This window comes from Capricornis sumatraensis, chromosome X (genome assembly GCF_032405125.1).
Source record: "Capricornis sumatraensis isolate serow.1 chromosome X, serow.2, whole genome shotgun sequence".
NCBI classification, from domain to species: Eukaryota; Metazoa; Chordata; class Mammalia; order Artiodactyla; family Bovidae; genus Capricornis; species Capricornis sumatraensis.
In genome coordinates, this window is record NC_091092.1 from 132666443 (window position 1) to 132687804 (window position 21362).

General features: G+C 37.3%; 1 protein-coding gene across 1 annotated transcript; it reads left to right on the forward strand.

Moving 5' to 3' along the window:
* FANCB (FA complementation group B) lies at positions 1 to 18198 on the forward strand. The gene is made up of 10 exons (XM_068963323.1): positions 1 to 38; positions 728 to 1679; positions 5925 to 6077; positions 6835 to 6927; positions 12093 to 12221; positions 12316 to 12318; positions 15108 to 15274; positions 16299 to 16729; positions 16848 to 17085; positions 17784 to 18198. The coding sequence occupies exons 1-10, from the start codon at positions 1 to 3 to the stop codon at positions 18196 to 18198; spliced, it is 2619 nt and encodes an 872-aa protein (XP_068819424.1).
* The last annotated feature ends 3164 nt before the right edge of the window (positions 18199 to 21362 follow it).

The following is a 21362-nucleotide window of genomic DNA, read 5'->3' on the forward strand; positions in this document are numbered from 1 at the left end:
ATGTTTGCCAGAACTCTCAAAACTCTCCGCTCTGACCTGTCGGTCTTGGGTGGCCCTGCACGACATGGCTCATAGCTTCACTGAATTATGTAAGCCCCGTTGCCACAACAAGGCAGTGATCTGTGAAGGGGATACATGTATCCATTCCCCCCTAAGCCCCCCTCCCATCCAGGCTGCCACATAACACTCAACAGAGTTCCCTGTGCTATACAGTCGTTTCTTGCTAGTTATCCATTTTAAATACAGCAGTGTCTACATATCTATCCCAAATCCCCTAACTATCCCTTCTCCCCATCCTTTCCCTGCCCTGCAGCCATAAGTTCATTTTCTTAAGTCTGTGAGTTTGTTTCTATTTCATAAATAAGCTCATTTGTATAATTTCTTTTTAGATTCCACATATAAGGGATGTCATATGATATTTCTTCTTTTCTGTCCGACTTCACTTAGTGTGACAGTCTCTGGGTCCATCCATGTTGCTGCAAATCATGTTATTGAGATACAGGTTTTGATAAGTGTGACATTGGTAAGATAGCATAAAAAGCTAAAAAATGTTAATAATGTTTATAGTTGCCTGTGTAATAGTTCTCTAACAAAAACATGTGTTTTCTTTTCAGCTCTGCCTACTCAGTGGCAGTTTCCCTCATTTCATTTTTAGGTTTAAAAGCATCAACTGGAATTGACTTACTTTCAAAAACTGGACCAACACAAATTGGACTTGATACTGTAGATTCACTAGCAAACAAGCAATGTCATCTAATGAACAAGAAAGGCTCTGCTGTTATAATGGAGAAGTCCTTATTTTTCGTTTGTCTGAAGGAAATTTTGTAAATGAAGGGCCTAAAAAAACTCCTGTGTTACATGTCAGAAGAATGGTATTTGGCAGAGGACCAGGGGGATTTGTTCAGAAATCCACTGGATTCTTTAGCATAAAAGAAGAATACTCTCATTTAAAAATTATGTGTTGCAACTGTGTTTCAGATTTCAGAACTGGAATCAATCTGCCTTGTGTTATGATACAGTGCATTAAAGAAAAGAAGATTTTCAAATATTTTCTACTATTTCTTCATGGTACCAATAAATTTGAAAAGTGTTTGAGTTTTAGACTAGGCTATGAGATGAAGGACAGTATAAGGGTCCTTAATGGCCCTTTAGTTTTATGGAGACATGGTCAGACATTCTTTTATGTCTCTTCTCAAACTTGCAAAGTTGTCACTGTGTCTATGAACTTTTCCTCTGTTGAGTGGGCAGGGGAGATTGAAAATCTAGGTATGGTTTTGTTAGGACCAAAGAGATGTTATTTATCTGCAGAAGGATGCACTCCAAAGCCTTCAAAATCAGATTATGCAACTTGGAATACCCACTTTTGTGCATACTCTCTTGAAAGGGCAGAAATAATAAGTGATACATATATTATCCCTCCTGCTTATACCAGCATGATAACATTTGTACATGTCTGTTCAACTGAGATTGTCAATGGCCAGTTAAGAATGTCTCTGATTGCCCTTACTCAAAGAAATCAGCTGATTTCATTCCTAAATGGGACTCCTACAAGTGTGTGCCAACTTCCATTTGGAGATCCTTGTGCAGTTCAACTTGTGGATTCAGGTGGAGAAGACCTCCTTTTCATCATATCCTTTAAGTCCAGTGACGCTTGTGCTGTTTGGGAAAAGAGCTTTCAGGTATGGTACTTATAATCATTCAGTTGCTGTCATCTTAGACCTACTAAGCATCCCTATGCTTCATAGGATTCATCCTAGAGTCTTATTATCCAAATTGATTTTTAGTTCTGCACTTAAGGAAATAATGTATGTTACAGCATTCCTTTTTCTTAAAATGATTATCTGAATGTTTTGCTTTGCCATTTTGAATCATAAAACCCTTGAGTTTTTGGAAATACATGAATACATAACTACAGTTATTATCTATCTATGTCTTTTACCATAACTCTTTCTAGTTTTCATTAATGTGATAATAATTGGATTTGTATTTTTACTTAGAACAAGACCATAAGCCTTTCTGGAAAACTCAAATCAGTTGTTAAACTCTGAAGAAGTTGGTAGTTGTCATTTTAAACTTGAAATCTAGAGGAGTTCCTTGAAACTTGTCATTATCTCTTTAGAGACAAATGATGGTTCTCCAGAGAAAAGCAACATGTTAACTTTTCTAGAAATTGTTGCTTAGAGAATTGCATTACGTTATATTTTGAAACTCAAGAGTTGTCCTCTGAAAAAGCATTCACATTTTATCTATATATAGTCATGTCTTTTAATGTAAGGTTTGAAATTGCTTTAAAATACTCACTGGTATTGAACGTTCAATAACAAGTAGAAAGGTGTAGAAAATGAAAAGGAAATTGGAGGATTGGAATTATGTGTCTCCAATAATATCTCTCTGACCCTGATGTTTTGTTAACATTGGATCCTCCAGGCATAAGATGTTTATCAGCACATTCAGTTATGTGTGCTGAAGTGTTAATAATTTGAGATCTTCCAAAGCAGTTTTTAGTACATTATACAGCTTTTTAAGTTCTTGTGCTACTTTGGAAAGCAAAAAGCAGCAGATACTGCCTTCCTTGGTGTGCCCTGTTCATTTCATTAGAAGCTCAGTTAAAATTTCTCTCATTGTATTATCACCTTGATATGAAATATTGATAAATGTTTCAGAAAGCTTGAAAAGCTTTTTTTTTAATTTGAATGTGTATACGTGTGTTTGTGTGTGTGTAGAAATAGGTTAAAATTATGTTTTATGAGACTTTTCCTTGTAGACTAGATTACCTTGATGCTAGTAGGAATTATGTTCAACCTCTGCAACACGTAGAGGACTTAAATTCTCAAAAGGAAAATCATTTGAAAACTGTCCTGTTTTTATTTTGAGAGCAATCTTTAAAAGCTCATCACACTTTTCTTTCAAGGTTTTGTGGGAAGGTAGCATTTTCTGTTTGAAGAAGTGGTGTGGGGAAAAGCATCTGTTAATGGTAAAGCCTATACTCCTTATTGGGGTTAGAGTAGTGGGAAGAACACTGTTAACCTTGGGTTTCAATCCCAGATGAACACCACACTCGTGTTACCTTAAGGGATGTATTTACTTTTTGTGAACTCATTTTCTGTCTGTATAAATTTGTGATCATCTTGCCTCGGAGAGAGAAGAATTCAATAAAATGACATTGTAAAGTGACCTGGACAGCACCTGGTGCTCAAGACAAGCCCAGAAAGTGGCAGCTACTATCGTGTTGGACGAAGGCTAGGGCTATCATCAGCATTGGTGCTTACCTAAGGTTCCCTCTTCACTTGGCTAAGGAGTAGTAACTTCCTGTCTCATTCATTCAGTGGAATAGTCCTCTCTTACTTGAAATGGGTCCCCTGCTCGGACACCATAGAATTCTGCCACCGACACATTACCCAAGGCAGAAGACTGTATCACTGTTTGTACATGGGCCTGTAGCTGGTGGGCTCTCTGCTTTGAAATCGTATCCTAGGGTTCTTTTTCTACACTAGACCACCAGGTTATTTACCTCCGTCTCTACTGACAATCGCTATGCTACCTTTTCAGGGATTCCGTACTTCTAAGCTGTTCTCAAGTGCCCAGTACTGAATGCTCAGGAGCTACATCCTGATACCTACAAGTTAAGCGCTTCTAGATTGTCTCTGATACCTTGCCACTCTGGGAGTTTCACAGCTCCTGTCCCTGTCATGGTGTTTATTTATACACACCTACTTAAAAAGAAAACGATATAGCTTATGGTAAAATACTTGATTACTTTAGCAACAAGAATAAAGATTAAGAATCTACAGATAAAAGGGGGAATAATCGTGTCAGAAAACCTGAGTTAAGGGAAGTAATTGCATTTGAGAAATTACACTTCGTTTAGCAGTTAAGAGAAATAAAGTAAATACAGGAGGTTTTATAATTGAATGGAACATACTTTTAAGGGGAAAATATTTTTCTCATTGCCTAGGGAAAGGAATTTCCTGTTTGTGGTATCAGGAGGTTTTAAATAGCAAAATGAATACATTATTGAGTAATAAAATGGTGCCTTTGATGGTTTTGCCCCGAAATGGGAGAAAACATCAGATGCAGTCTTCCTTTGGGTTGGCTATGGATTTCATCCATCCATCCTTTTACTACTTCATTACAAACAGGAATTAAGGCAACTTACAAAGATAGGTGAACTACAAGTAAGCATAAATTAGAATAAATAATGAAAATCAAGGTTACTGTGTTCTGAGATCAATGCTTCATGAAGGCCCTAGTCCTTAATCCAGTGGTAGGGCTTGAAAGAGAGAGCTGAGTGTGGATAAAAACATGACTAGCTTTTCTCCTAGGCTTTTTCTTTTGAGTAGGAATTATCTCTGCAAGTTGGGGCAAGTATCCTTGTAGCAGGCATTTCAAAATTGAGATCATTGTCAAGTATGTGTGCAACAGATAGTGGTGTGTTCTCAGGTAGAAAGAGGCCAGTATGTTTAGAGGCGTGATGTCCAATATGGTCAGTAGTCACTGGCTCCAGGTGGTGATTCAGCATTTGCAGTGTGGCTGGTCAGATTTAGGATGTGCTGTCCATGTCAAATACACAGCAGATTTCAAGGGCTTAGTAGAAAGTGGGAGTAAAATATTAATATCTTTTCTTGATTCTGTTGAATTGAAGTGATAATATTTTAGCTAGCCTAAAATGCCTTTTAAAAGTAAAATAACCTTTTTACTGCTACTAGAGAATTTTCTTTTATTGGCTACTGGAAAATTGAAAGTCATGTATGTGCCTTGCGTTTGTAGCTCATCTATATTTCTTTTGGACAGCCCTCTTCTAGAGCTGGAGATTGCAGGAGTGTGTACATGCATGCGTGCATAGCTCTGTGGTGTTTGTGTGCTGAGCACATTCTTACTACCAGTGTCTCTTGGCATGGTTCATTATAATGCATGCTACTCGTGGTGGGGTGGTGGAAGAAAGGGAGGCTATGGGTTTACAAATAAGCTTTCTCCCTGCATGAGTGAAAACTCACTGTTTTGAGTGAAACATCACTGCTTTGGAATTAGCCTTATAGGGGAAAGATCGATATTTGATTATGTAGCTTGAAGAATCTTATGTATTCTTCCTTGAATGCAAGCTTCCCTCTACCTGGAAGATGATGTATCCATTCTTCTGGGGTTCTGCATGGGGTTTTCAGCTTTTCTGCCTGAGGGAGAAGAAATTTCTGATCCCTCTGTTGGTTTTCCAGGGGATCAATCTGGAAGCCTTCAGCTTTTGGATCTTTAAGAAGTTGTCTTCTATTTTAAACTTGGAATTTCACGCTCTGGTATAAATTTAACAAATCATTCCAATAGGCTGTGATGATTCTAGGTGCCCCACTATTAGGATCTCTTCCCTTCTGTGCCCCACATAATCACTCTGTTCTCTCCTACCAGAATTCAGCATATATTAATTAATTATAATTTCATATGGACTCTTACTCTGCTTTGAGAGCTCTTAAAAGTGTTTGCTAGTACCTTCTAGTTACCTAACGCAACTGAATTCCTTGTGTAATTGGTTTGATCATAAATACATATCCACTAAGGCTTACGAGTGAGGGTTATCCTTAAATTAACCAGTTAGAGAACGAATCTTCACTAGAGTTAGTCATGAGAAGTGTTAACATTTATAAATTATAATAAAAATTTTATATAGGAATCAGGAATGTGACAGCCCCTGGACAAATGTTGATAAAATATTAAATATGAGTATCTTGCTATCTACAAATTTATGACTCCTTATGTCTTCTGATCTCCCAATATCTTTATTTTAGTTTGGTTTTTAGTGTTTGCACTACCATTTTCATGACTGACTGGTAAGATCGAAGATGAGAAAGTGGATCTACGTGCAGCAAAAGGATTTAGCTCACTTTCTATGTATTCATGTGTCCTTTCTTTGTTCCTTCTTTACCACTCTCTTTCAGGTCGCTGCCAAGTGGGAGAAGATTAGTTCAGTACTGATAGATGACTTCTTTGGAACTGGAACGGAACAAGTACTGCTACTTTTTAAGGACTCCTTGAATTCAGATTGCTGGAGTTCCTTTGAAATAATAGGCCATGACACCTTAAACTGTTTGGTAGGTTCTGTTTACTTTTTATACGTTACTTTAAGAACGTTTTAGAAAATGTGAGTACTTTAAAGCTTTTGACTTACCTTTAAATATTTGTTTCATACTTTTGACCCACCTTTTAAATATTTTGATTGCATACTTTAAAATACATACATTGAATCTTTTAAATAGTATATTGACTCTCCTTTCAACAAATGTCATGCAATTGTATACCAAATGTTATACAAACAGTATACCATTACTGTTTTCGGTGTAAATTTGAAATACAGTATATCTGGTATTTGCTCGTGACAATACTGTAAATTAACTTCATCATTGCTTCTGAAGAGCACATTTTATGCCAATAAAGCATGGTGATATTAGATTTATTAAGGAATAAAATCAAGTGAAAGTGCTTTATTAAAAGAAGTAACAGTTCACAATGTGTTAAGATCTTGAACGTAAGAGAAATAATACCCCAAAAGTTTCAGACCTATCTTAAATACCTCTGAGCCTCAGTTTTTTTATTAGTAAAATGACAATAATTCTAATTCTCTCTAGTTAGGACATTTTGTAAAAACCTAGTAAGCTGATACTTTTTGAGGCAGTATACAAATGTTCCATGGGTGGTGATAGTAGTATTCATTTTTTTCCTAGTTAGGAGAAAATGGTGTATATTGTGGCACACTGCTTTTTTGGATAAACTTTAATTGTATTCTGTTAATCTTAGGAATTTTCAGTTTATTTCAAAATTTCAGTTTTAATGTGCTGTTTTGTTTACTAGAGTGAAACGTTGGATTGCAATGAAGATGACCTATTTGACGACAAACATGAGAATTGTTATTTGGTGGTCCTACCTCTGGAAAGAAGATTGAAAGTTAGTGTCTGTTTCCTTTTGCTTTTTTTGGATTAGTGCTGTTCTAAATGAAGGAAAGAACATTGAACGAAAGGTCCTTAAAGTATAAGCAATGCAGTGATTGGGGGAAAAAGAAATGGTACAGGTTATCTCCTGCTTTTCAAAAGTTTGCTTCATGCTACTTTGCTTAATGCCATTTTGGTTTACGCCACTTGGCGTTTAAGAAAGACCTCCATTAGCAAAAACTGTTTTTGCTAGCCAAAAGAAATCTGAAGAGGAGTTTTGCTTTTATGAAAAAAGGGGAAAGCGAAAAATAGTGTTCAGCGTTTGTTTTGCAACAAGCCATTGCAGCACACATCCCAAGCAGCAAGAGTAGTCCTGCCAAGCTCCTTTTCTGGACCTTATCTCAGCCTCTCAGCAGCCAGCCGCCATGGCTTTCACCTGGGTCTGTGAGCACCTGGGCTCTATCTCGATTTATTTGGTGCTGCTGCTGCTGCTGCTGCTGCTGCTGCTGCTGCTGCTGCTGCTGCTGCTGCTGCGTCACTTCAGTCATGTCTGACTCTGTGCAACCCCATAGATGGCAGCCCACCAGGCTCCCCCGTCCCTGGGATTCTCCAGGCAAGAACACTGGAGTGGGTTGCTATTTCCTTCTCCAATGCATGAAAGTGAAAAGTGAAAGTGAAGTCGCTCAGTCGTGTCCGACTCTTAGCGACCCCATGGACTGCAGCCTACCAGGCTCCTCCGTCCATAGGATTTTCCAGGCAAGAGTACTGGAGTGGGGTGCCATTGCCTTCTCCGTTATTTGGTGCATCCCTTACCAAGATGTGTCCTAAGGTAATTGCTTCTTTGCTTTACACCATTTCCTCATGGCGTACAAAAGGTTTCATAGGCATGCTCTGCTTTTGGTTAGTGGGGGAAACTTGTATTTCAAAGCATCTATTTCCTTTTTCGGTCCCTCTGTAAAAGCTATTAAGACATTACTTATAAATATATCGTCTAAAATGATAGTTTTTTGTAATAAGATTGTGTAAATTTGATAAGACTTATAAAACATAAACATCTGTCTTTTGAAAAACACGTATTTTGTAGTTTTAGGGTCGGTATACCATTGCTCTTTTAAAAGAGCAGTAAATATGATGAATGATGACATGTTCCAAACATGAATAGGTTACCTTCAAGTTTTCCATACAAAGCTCTCTAAAAATTATTTTGATATTTTCCCAAGTGTACAAAGGGACTACATATTCCCTGTAAAATACTCAAACTTTAATGCCAAGAAATATTAAAAAGAGACTAACAATTATCTTTAATTCTACTACTGTGATATAACCAGTGTTAAAACTCTGACTTGCATATTCTCATTGATGTTTTTAATGAATATATACAAGTTTACATGGAAATGTGATTATAAGATGCCTGTTCTCACATAACCTGCCTTTTTTCATTCATAAAAATTTTCAAATATACAGAAATTTCATAGAATAATACAGTGATCATCTCTAGTCCCCGTGTAGATTCCCCTATTGTTACTTTATAAAAATCATATTTGCCTTATCTGTTTCTGCTTGTGTGTATGTACATGTATTTGAAAGTTGCAAATATTCAGTATTTCACTCTTATGTGTTTTAGCAGGAATCTCCTAAAATAAGGACATTCTCCTGTGTGACCCCAATACTGTTATTCACTTAGAAAGTTAATATAATCTCTTAGTTTTATTTACTATTCAGTCCATATTCAGAGGGCTTCAACTGCCACAAAAATGTTTCATATGGCTGCTTTTTTCAGGATCCAGTCAGTGTTTGCACTTGATTATTATATGTCTCATTGGTCTTTTTCTCTAGAATAAGCCCTCCCCACCTTTTGAAAAAATGACACTGCTGAGGCCAAGCCAGTTGTCCCTCCTTTTGGGTTTGTCTGACTGTTTCCTTGTGTTGTCCTTTATGTTTTTCTGTATCCCTGGCAAAGTTTTTTGGTGAAGGGCCAGATAGTGAATATTTATACCTTGCAGGCCCTTAAAAAGTTTTTTTTTGCAAGTATTGTAATATTAAAGTGAATTCACTAAATACTTAGTGAACACATATTAGATGTAAATGTGAATGATAGATAAATAAAGCATCATAGTGGACAAAGAACTGCAAAGGAAAAGGTGGATTACCTTAAAAACTTTTGTGCTCCAAACAAAGTAAAATAAAAAAACAAATTTTATAAAAGGAAATTGTAAAATTTGACAGAGGATTAATTTACTTAATATAAAATGCATTCTAAAACAGTATTGTTGAGCATATAAAGTGGCCCAGTCTCTTTAAAGGAAGTTTGTTATAGCTATTAAAATGTGAATTGCATGTCTTTTTATTGTTGCAATTTCACTTCTAGAAATCTGTTCTAAGGTTGTACTTACATATGTAAAACTGATTTTACAGGAATATTTAAGTAGTATTTATAAACACAATTCAGTCAAAATCTAAATATCCATCATTAGGAGTATGGTAAATAAATTATGATTTAACTGAATCATGGAATACTATGTAGCTGTCAAAAAGGATAAGGTACCTTTTTATACAATCTTTAAGTGATGCCAAATAACTTAATTTATGAAAGCATGGCTTTTAGAAATTCCACTTCTGACAATATGTCACTTAAATTTTTGAATCAACTCTGATAATAAAAACAACTTAAAATGGTAGTTGAAATATATATTTTTTAAGCTTCAAAAGCTAAAAATATTAAAATAAGAATAGATTAGCAGACCAAACTCTAAAGGCTGAAACCCAGAGAGACAAGTAGAACACGATTGCCCTGGGAGCATTCTATATTTAAACTAAAGCAGTAGTACCCTAGTCACCCAGCAAAACCAACATAAAGTCCTCTGCAGGAACATACATTTATCCTAGGCATCTTCTGAATCTCACAAATAATTTTTTAAAGAAAATGAGCCACCCACATGAGTTGGGCGAGTGAGCACATGAAGAAACAAGGCATCCTAATTAATTATTCACAGAAAATAACCAAATACCATTCCTGTAAACAAGTACATGTTACCACTGGCTCTTATTGTGGCTAAAAACATTTCTAAGCGCTGGAAGACCTTTTAGAGATGAAGAGATCTACCCTCTTCACCATTTTGCATACACGGAAGCTGATGGAGAGCCAGAAATGTGAGGTGGTTTGTGGAGCTGGAACTGGAGTTCAGCCCACTGTCTTTCCCCTCTATAGTTTATTTTCCAGCCACTCATTGAAGGGGATAAGGCAAGGCCCGGACCTTGGAGACACTTGTACATGTGTCCAAGAAGGTTCACAGTGTTGGTGGTAATGCTCCACAACTGGGCCCAGATGTCCACCAGCGGGAGGGGGAGAGGGCAGCTGGGGTAGTGAGCTGATGGGATGCTGCAGGCATGAGCTACAGCTACTAGTGAGAAACGGATGAGCTGAAAAGTGAGCGCGTACAGAATGACTCCACCTACAAAAGTTCAGAAGCTAAAGACACACACGAATTAAACATATTCTTAGGAGTTGATATGATGATGGTAAAATGATGAAGAAGTTATCTTGAAAGGGGAGAGTAGTGTTACCTCCAGTGGAGAGAGGTTCTCGATTGGGGAAGGCCCATGGGTTGCTCTGAAAGTGCTGCTTTTTTTGACCTGAGTGTGGTTCCAGTGGTTTCTACTTCATCCTTAGTCTGTGAATTTTTTTTTTATCTTGTGCGTGTTTCTGCATGTATGAGAGTGGTCACAATAAGAACAGGAAAGCAAGATTCAGTGTCACACAGTACAGTGTGCTCCTGTATTTGGTTTGGGGTGGGTTTTATTTGTTTTGGGGGAGAAGAATGAAAACACACCTTAACATACACATGGGAAAGTTCTGGAAAGCTAAACAATCTTTTGTCTTTACCAGTGGGATTGAGGGTCTAGGAAGGGAAAGTGAGATCTCTTGGTATGTTGTTTCAATACATTGTCATGGGCTTATTTCATACTTTTATAACAAAACTAACACCATAGAACATTTCAGTAGTCTAATGAGTCACGATTTAGTCTTGGAAAATTGGGATCATGTTGACAAGAGTCAGGAAGCGAGAACATGGAAAATTTCTGAGGGGGTCCTCATTGTCAACCTGCCCATGTGTCCCTCTTCTTCCGCCCCCTACCCCTCCAGCATTTTCAAACTTGGTTCTCCACCTTGGACAGGTACATCTCACGTCCCCTCAGTCATGAATTACTCAACCAGTGAGTGATGGAGTGTGAGTGATGTGGAACCCTCAGAAGTAGGCCAACATAGGAAGTTTTAAAATATTAGCTACACATTTGATATATTTTGTGCAATGAGGTAAGATAGGGTTCAGTCTTCATTCTCCAACTTCTATTCATTGATAAAAGGAAAAAAATCTGTCTTAAAATGTAATTTAAAAGAAAGGTAAATACAGGATGTATCTTGTTTTTTTTCAACCTACAAAAACATATATTAACAGCCAAATTAATACTTGAACAGTCTCAGATCACCATCTGCAATGAAACAGCTTCTGAAAGTTCAATGGCGCAACTCTTTAAATTTTCAGAAGTAAAATATATTTCATGAATGTTTTATCCTTACTGTTGATATCTATTTATCTGGTATAATAACAGGAACAGGTTGCTCTCTGCCCATTGAGAGCCATTTTATCTCCCTGGTAGTTAAGAGTTAACCCCAGCATCGAGTTTATTTGCACAAAAATAAACATGTGACAGTTTGGGATCTGTTATATGTTACCTTTAAAATTTTGCTGTAAAGATCATATAAACATGATTTCAAGCAATATTAAATCAAAAGTAAGCATTTCTATTCATAATGAGACATCTTGTTCTTGCAGAAATTATTTCAAGAAAAAGTTTTCTTGTTGGGGTAGTCATTTTTTATGCATATTGATTAAATTTATTCATATTCATATCAATACTTAACTCAGTTTTAAAACATGTGAATACACTGACATTGTCTCAATTTGATATGTAAGCTATTGCATTTATTTGCTGTATTATTTTCCTTTGTAATTAGGGATTTCATTTTTTAATAAAATAGTTTTGCTCTGAGTATTCATTGCTAGCTATAGGAAAATGAATTAATAAGCAAATTTGGAGAAGATACCTACTTAATTATTACTATATTTGGTTTTATTTGAAATTATATCTCTGACAATGGTTTTTCTTTATGGTTTATAGGTTGGTTTCATTTCTATTTGGAAATTACAGCAGCATCTCTTGCTTAAGGAAAAAATTATATCAAAATCTTACAAGGCTTTGATGAACTTGTTTCGAAGAAAAGATGATAGTACACTAAGTGCAGAGGAGGTAAAGTTAAAATGTGACCATTTTATCATTTTACGAATTGAAAATCTAAAAGCTATTTAAGAGCTATTTAAATTGGAGTATTGGAATGTATTAGAAAGTGCTGTTCAATGAATCAAGAAGCACAATGGCAGGGATTATGTAATGGTGGGCTTTTATGACATTGAAAACTGGTTAAAAAACCAATATTTTAACCAGTTTGCAAATTATTCTATATGCTATTAAAATCTCAGTTGTCAGCCACCTTGAGGAACAAGTTTGTTTTGTTTTTATTAAAGATGTAACTATTAAACTGTTTATTTGTGTAGTTTGAATAGAAATTACTCTTACGTGAATTACAGTTAGTCCTTGAACAACATGGGTCAGGGCCTCCAGCCCTATGTGCAGTTGAAAATTCGCAAGTCGTGTTACTGTGGACCCTCTGTATCCTTGGTTCCCCATCTGCAGATTCAACCACCCGGGGAGTATGTAGTGCTGTAGTATTTACTATTGAAAAAAATTCACATATAAGTGAAAGTGAAAAGTATAGTCACTCAGTCACGTCCGACTCTTTGCGACCCCATGGACTTTAGCCCACCAGGTTCTTCTGTCCATGGGATTCTCCAGACAAGAATCCTGGAGTGGGTTGCCATTCCCTCCTCCAAGGGATCTTCCTGATCCAGGGATTGAACCTGGGTCTTCCGCTTTGCAGGCAGATTCTTTACCATCTGAGCCACCAGGGAAGTCCTCACATGTAAGTAAGTGGACCTGCACAATTCAAACCCTTTTTGTTCAAGGAACGACTGTATATGTTTTCTGACTTCTTCAACAGAATATATTAATTATTATTTCATTTTGTGTTAATGGTGACATAATTTCATCTTTAATATAATGATTGTTCTTTTAGTCTGTTGTGTGATTCATTTCTAAGAGTATTTATTCCTCTAGTTAATGTCCCTAAATTGCTATGCCTTTTCAGTCCTCCTATTGCTTTTTATAATGTTATTTTCATTTTCCTTGTGGTTGACCATCATAAGAACCTCTTCAGGTATCTTGCAGTTACTTATGCCAGTGTGGTAGTGTAGAATATTAGCAAAAACTGCTTTGACTTCATAAAAAATAGTGTTTATACATATTTGTTTCATACAGAGAAAAATAGTATAGTTGAATTACAGATAAATCAAGACAAGCTGGACATAAACACACTTGAAGTTGCATATTTTCTTTCCTCAGGTGACTTTAACATCTTACTCTGACTTCCTCCAAGATTTACCATTCTTACAATGGTCTTTGCCTTTTGTCTGTATTTCAGTCTTAGCAACATGAGGATTTTGGCCCCAAATGATTCCATTAATGTAAGAAACAAAAGCACATCATGTTGCATTTCTGTGTTACTATTCTCAGCTCCTGGGGACCCTCATGCAAGTCCTGTTGAAAGCCATTGTTCGGTCTCCCCATTTCCCTTTCTTACTTGAGCCCAGTGATTTTGCTGATATTAGAAAAGGGGAAGAAAGGTTAGAAAGTAATGCATTGAAATCACTGTCTGGAAGGCACTGTTTTGAGCCCTTTACATTGCTATCTTTAAAAGCAATTCTGGCAGGTAATAAAAATTTCTGTTTCGGGTATTTACCCTGCCTCAAATCTCAGAGCTAGTGGCAGAAGTATCAAATTCCTAGGAACACATTTAGTTCACTAAAATGTAGATGCCCATATCTTTTTTCAGTAATTACCATGCAGAGGGGCAGTGTAGAGTAATAGTTAATATGCACCGTGGGCTCTGGAAGCAGTTGGCTCTGGTTCAGATCCCAGCTCTGCCTCTTGTCAACTGTGTGACCTGGGATAAGGTACTTAACCTCCCTCTGCCTCAACTTTTCCTTATCTGGGAAATGTAGATAATAATACTACCAATGCAGGGTACTAGAGTTATTGTGATGGTTAAACATATTTATACGTGAACGGCATTTAGAACGCCTGACATATAGTAAGCATTCAGTAAGTGTTGTGTATTTTTTTTATTATTGTTACTCCTCCTATTTATATTTGTATTATAAATCCATATGTGTGTGGAAATGAGTGAGTGTGTCCTGGACTTTTAAGAAGAAAACTTTACCATCAACTGTACTTGAGTTTAAAAAAAAAAAAAAAAGGAAAAAGAAAAAAATTTTAGCAATAACTACACTTGAAAGAAAAAAAAAAATGAAGAAAAATTTCACAAATATAGTTTAATCAGTGTTATTCATACAAAAATGTCCAATTCTAAGTTTAGTGTTAGTCATTGATAAAATAAAGATTGCATTGTCTTCAGCATGCCTTGGGCACATTTTGTCAGATTATTTTTCAAAATGGACTCAAGGTTATATCCCTGCTGGCTCTGTGTTGGGTATCCAGAGCCTTATTTACAGTTAGGCCATGCTTCTTGATCCAAGGGTTGTTGTTGTTCAGTCGGTCAGTCGTGTCCAACTCTTTGCAGCCCCATGAACTGCAGCACGCCAGGTTTCCCTGCCCTTCACTATCTCCTGGGGTTTGCTCAAACTCATGTCCATCGAGTCAGTGATGCCATCCAACCATCTCATCCTCTCTCACCCCCTTCTCTTCCTGTCTTCATTCTTTCCCAGCATCAGGGTCTCTTCTAGTGAGTCACCTCTTCACATCAGGGGCAAAGGATTGGAACTTCAGCTTCAGCGTCAGTCCTTCTAATGAATATTCAGGGTAATTTCAAGTAGATAGTTAATTGTATGTTTTATAAATTTTATTTTAGTGAATTATGTATTATCTATATCATTGATAATAATTTACTTTAAAATATGTAAGCTGTAAGGCCCAGCCAAAAACTGGTTTACATTGTATTTTTCATTTTGCTACATTTGGTATATTTTTGTAATCAGTTATTTAAACATATTTTTCCATAAGGAATGTCTTGTTACTCTTTGTGGTGAAGAAGAAAATCCTGTCTGTACCTTTGACGAAAAATTATCAGACAATTTTCAAGATTTAGAACAGCTAGTAGAGAAGATGTGGTGTCGGGTAATAGAAGATAGCTTGGTTATTGGAGTGAAAGCCACATCTTCTTTGAAGGTGTAAGTAAATTCTAACATGATAATGTCATCTTGATCTATGGAATAGCACTGTCCAACAGAAGTATAATGCATGCCACATAGTAATCTAAATGTTCTGCTGCTGCTACTGCTGCTGCTAAGTTGCTTCAGTCGTGTCCGACTCTGTGCGACCCCATAGACGGCAGCGCATCAGACTCTGCCATCCCTGGGATTCTCCAGGCAAGAACACTGGAGTGGGTTGTCATTTCCTTCTCCAATGCATGAAAATGAAAAGTGAAAGTGAAGTCACTCAGTCGTGCCCGACTCCTAGTGACCCCATGGACTGCAGCCTACCAGGCTCCATCGCCCATGGGATTTTCCAGACAAGAGTACTGGAGTGGGGTGCCATTGCCTTCTGTCATATTAAATACAAATATAGGGGTTTCCTTGTGGCTCAGTGGTAAAGAATACATCTGCCAGTGAAGACATGAGTTTGAGCCCTGATCTGGGAAGATCCCACAAGCTGGGAGGCAACTAAGCCTGTGTGCCACAGCTATTCTGAGCCTGCGCTGTAGAGCCTGTGTTCCGCAGCGAGAGAAGCCACTGCCATGAGGAGCTTGTGCACCCTGCAACTAGAGCGTAGCCCCTGCTCACCTAGACTAGAGCAAAGCCCGCACCCAGCAAGGAAGACCCAGCGCAGCCAAAATAAATAAATAATGTTTTAAGTGAGTAGGGTTTTTTTTTCTCTTATTTAAGAGGAAAGGTGAAAAATCTACCCTAGAAAGAAAATACTGGCATTATTTTACCTTTCCTTTCTCTTAAAAAAATTCCCTTTGTAAAGTCCAGCATATTTACAATGTTTTTGCTTTCTGGTTTCAAGAGAAGTGCTATTACAGGATCTTTGGAACTATGTTTGCTTTTATACTTAATTTTAAAATCTATTTTACATTTGAAATGATGTTTCCTAGGAAAAGAGAATAAACAATTTTTTTTTTTACTGTTTAAAGGCATTTAATCATCTGGTTGATGACCTTTTAGACTTAACTGAGCTCCGTGTTTTTTACAGGTCCCTGAATCACGTGACTTTATTGCTGTCAGTGGATCAAGGCCCTAACTCCACCTTTCCATTTATTAAGTGTCAAAATAAAATATTTAAGTTGACTCGGAATTCATCTCCAGTACTAAGCTCAGTGCCATATGAAGTAAAATCAGAGGTAAAAAGAATCAAGTTGAGTGTTGATAGTAAAGAAGAGAAAGAGGAAAGCGTTGTTTGTGAACAATCATTGAAGAAAGAGTATGTACAGATGATTACCGCTGTAACAGCTCTTCCACCGCTTTTAACATTCAGTAATTTTTGTTGTGTTGTGCTGCTACAAATGAGAGAGAATGGTAACTCTTCTGAAGCTCATTATGTTCAATGTGGCAGAATTGTTTTAAGTGTAGAAGATCTTTCAAGTGGGAAATACGTGCTGACATTTCCAGAGAAGAAACCTATGGGTAATTTTTGTGGATCCTTTTTAATCATATACCTAATTGAATCCGAAAATTTTAAGAACGCCTTTTATGTGATCCTGGACAGAGTTTAATGACAGCGCTTCTGATGTTTTTGCCGTAGAACACATGGAAGATCTCTTTACACTTCTCGCAGCATGGCACAGAGCTTGCTTTCAAATCACATCACCCATGTTTGCTCTGACTTCGGTGAGGGTATGGCTCTTAGAACACATGAAGTGTGAAGTCCTCAAAGAATTTCCAGAAATTTGCTTTTGCAAAAGGCCAGGAAGTTTCTATGGAACACTCTTCAATTGGAAACAAAGAACACCATTTGAAGGAATTTTAGTAGTCTATTCCAGGTATTTCACGTCAAATTGGCATTGGTCCAGGGAAGTGTGTGTGTGTGTATGTGTGTGTGTTCCAATAAGGATCCCTCCGGTAGTGTTCTGTGCCACTGTAGGACCTGTCCAGCTCATCACCTGGTACAAGGTGAATAAACAGGTGGTCTCACTTGGAAACTGAAGCCATTTTAATTATGTTTGTTTTTGTTGTTTTTTTTTTGGTGGGGTTGATTAGGTAGGGTGTAATAATTTTAGGATTTCCCTTTCCTCCCCCACAATGAAATTTTACGAATATAATTTGGATTTTATGACTCAGAGAAAAACTTTAATCAGGAAGCAACCTAATCGGGTTATTAGTCAGTACTAACTGAATTGGTTAGGATATATATACAGTTGTTCCTCTGTATCCACAGAGGATTGGTTCCAGGACCGTAATGGACACCAAAATATGGATGCTGAAGTTCCTTTTATAAGCTGGCTTAGTACAGTCTGCCCTCCATATCCATGAGTTCCATATCCACAGATTCAACCAGCCATGGGGCTGACTGTATGTGATTACTGCTGTCTGAATTGTATCAGTAACCACCTGCATGCATTATAGGTTCTATTCATTACTAGAGGATGTAGAAAGGAATGGTAACTGATTATTACAATATGTTGTACATGACCATTTTGCACTAAGTTTTGTAATATTTTGTTTGTTTTTTTTATTCCAGGAATCAAACAGTTTTGTTCCAGTGCCTTCATGATCTCAGCACAGTTCTCCCTATAAACAGTTTCTTCAAATATCTAGAGTTAGAAAGTGAGGATTTTCTAATTGGTCATTTGGCAGCAGCTTTGGAGAAGGAATTGGTCACCCTTGCTTCTCCTTCTTCTGCCTTAGTGAAGGTTGAAACGAGCTTGGTGCAGAATTGTGAAGTAAGCAAAGAAAAGAGTAGTGATGATGTGACTGCTTTATCAGACATAGAGGAAAGCATCCATCTCTACAGAAAAGAACTTCAGAGAGAAAAGGAGCAAATGTTGGGGACGAACTTAAAAGTGAGTGGTGCTCTTTACAGAGAAATAACTTTAAAATTAGCTGAAGTTCAGCTGAAATCAGACCTTGCTGCCAAGCAACTGACAGATTTATAATTATATTCTCAGTTTGATTATATTTTAGAATATTTTTCCCTGCCATAGTGCTTTGGTCCTACTTTTTCATTTTACATTATATGCCTGCTCTGTAAAATGAAGATTGAGGCTCACTGTAGAATCTTTGGTTTTGAAGATGCATAAAATAGCCTGCCTTAGAGCAGCACTTCTCACCTGGGCTCATTTTGCCTCCCAAAATGGGCAAAGGGATATTCAGCTGTGATTGGAGATACTGTTTGGTTGTCAAAAGTAGTAGTGGCGGTTGGGGAGAGCAAGAGGTGGGTGCTATTTGAATCTAGTGGGTTGAAGCCCAGGGATGCTGCTAAACTTCCTACCCTGCACAGGACAGCTCCACAGCAAGGAATGATCCAGCCCAAATGTGAGTACTGCTGGGGTGGAGAAATCCTGCCTTAGCGTTTCCACTTAACACACAAGTGATGGAACAATATTTTGTTTTAAATCTTCTAAAGAACTTAAATAGTCCTTTTATTATTTTCTGCTTACTGAAATCTTGTTATTGTTTAGTTGCTAAGTTGTGTCCGACTTTTTGCAACCCTGAGGACTGTAGCCCACCAGGCTCCTCTGTCCATGGGATTTCCCAGGGGAGAATACTGGAGTGGGTTGCCATTTCCTTCTCTAGGGGATCTTCCCGACCCAGGGATCTAAGCTGTGTCTCCTGCATTGGCAGGCGGATTCTTTACTGCTGAGCCACCAGGGAAGCACCCTAGTAAAACCTAGCATATAAAAATCAACTTCAAACAGATAAACAAGGTTTTCAGGATTCAGAAGATTCTGTAAACATCAAGCCCCTGTGGAAATTTAAATGGCAGTGTCTAGGTGACACCACTAAAATGAAAATGGTGGAAACCCTTATTAAATTCAATTTTATTAGAAAACCTCTCTGAAACTGTAAGTCTACAGGCATGTGAAAATTGTTGGGCATTTCTCTGAAAAGCCTCTCTTTTAAAAGGCTAAGTATACCTCACAGGCCACTATTTTCAAATAGTTGAAAATGCCTTTAAGCCATCTGAAATTCCAACTGTTAGCAAAGCTAAAATGTAAAATCCTAACTAAAGTAACTTAAAGAATGGGACATTTTTAAGAACTGAGAAATTTAAGTGAAAATTCTCTTTAGTTAAGTGATTTTTAAGGGGTCAAATTAGGCATTTTAAAGGGATAAAAATTCAACTTATTCTCTTTTCTTGTTGGAAAAAAATAAGAATTCTGAAATAATAAGAGAATGTCAGGAGAAGGGAAAAGACACAAAAAGATATGGGCCGAAAAGAATGTTTCTGATTCATTTTGCTCTAAAATCTGTAAGAGAAGTTTCTGTCTCAGTTGAAAGAAAGATGATTTTAGAAAGCAGCATTTCACGCTAGCAGCAGTGAAGTGCTAATTTCCCCCCGTGCCTCAGATGTGCTTGTCCTTAATGATCAGATGATGCAAGTGGGTTTTCATGAAGCTAGGTTATTACTGTCTTGGTTTTTATGGCTGTCCATATAATATGCTACTTCTTTTTTAGTAATCCATTGCAAATTGAAATAGAACTTTATAGCTCTGTTTCTATGAAATTTCAATGAAAGATGTTTCAGACTTTCTGGAAATGGAAATGTGATAATTTCAGGATTAATTGTGGAAATCTGGAAGCAGTATATGTACATAGATGTAATGAAGCTACCCATGACATGTTCTGAAAGAACAACCAGGTAGAAAATATAGGAACTAAATTATAAAATGGAGGCTGCCAAAAAGCTAAACAGAATTTAATTATAGTAGTCTATGTGTAGAAAAGCTAAGATATTTTTTAAAAGCATGTTTATTTTTTATTTATAAAGCAACTAAAAGTTATTAATCTGTATGTATCAAATAACCTCTTTACAAGTGAGCTTTGTACTCCAGTATAATTTTTCTACTTACTACAGACTAGAAAAGCCAGAGTTTGAGGAAATGACCGCCCTTGGCTGTGCTCTCATGATTCAGTTGTGTTGGCTCTGTAGTAATCGTATTCCTTTGACCACTTCCGGAGAAGGCAATGGCAGTTCATCAGGAATCTGAGACTCCCCTCAGAAACCTGTCCTCCCAAAAGGAAACCCTCCTACACTGTTGGTGGGAATGTAAATTGGTGCAGCCATTATGGAGAATAGTATGGAGGTTCCTTACAAAAAACAACATACAATTACCATATGATCCAGCAATCCCTCCTGGGCTTATATCAGGCTCCTACTGTCTCCTCCTCACCGTGCAGTTTTCTTGTACTACAGATGTCAGCAGCTTTACGGGACAAAAGTGCCTGTATGCATAACTGGAGGTCAACATAATCGTCCTGAGTTCAGCAAGGAAACTTCTTTAGCATCTTTAACTTCACCTTGGATTATCCATTTCCTCACAGCATCAGTCACTTACCTCCAAAGTATAAGCAGTGTTGAGTTCAGTTCAGTCGCTCAGTCATGTCCGACTCTTTGCGACCCCGTGAACTGTAGCCCACCAGGCTCCTCCATCCATTGGATTCTCCAGGCAAGAGTACTGGAGTGGGTTGCCATTTCCTTCTCCAGGGGATCTTCCCAATGCAGGGATCTAACCCAGGTCTCCCGCATTGCAGACAGACGCTTTAACCTCTGAGCCACCAGGGAAGCCCAATAAAAATATAAATTTATTAATATTATTGTGATATCAGGGGAAATGTGGGTCATGTTATTTTTAATATTTTTATTGAAATATAGTTAATGTACAATATGATGTAGGTTACAGGGATATGATAAAGTAATTCACAATTTTTAGAGGTTATACTCCATTTATAGTTATAAAATATAGATCATATTCCCTGCATGTACAATATATCCTTATGACTTGTTCTATACATATTAGTTTGTACTTCTTAATTCCCTACTCCTGTGTCACCCCTCGCCCCTTCCCTTGCCCCACTGGTAACCATGAGTTTGTTCTCGATATCTGTGAGTCTGCTGCTTTTGTGTTTTATATATATATAGTTTGTTGTGTTTTTTAGATTCCACTGTATAAATGATTTCACACAGTATGTGTCCTTTTGTGTGTGTCTTATTTCATTTAGGACAGTGCCCTCCAGGTCCATCCATGTTGCTGCAAATAGCATTATTTCATTCTTTTTTATGGCTGAGTAGTAGTCCATATATATATATATATATACA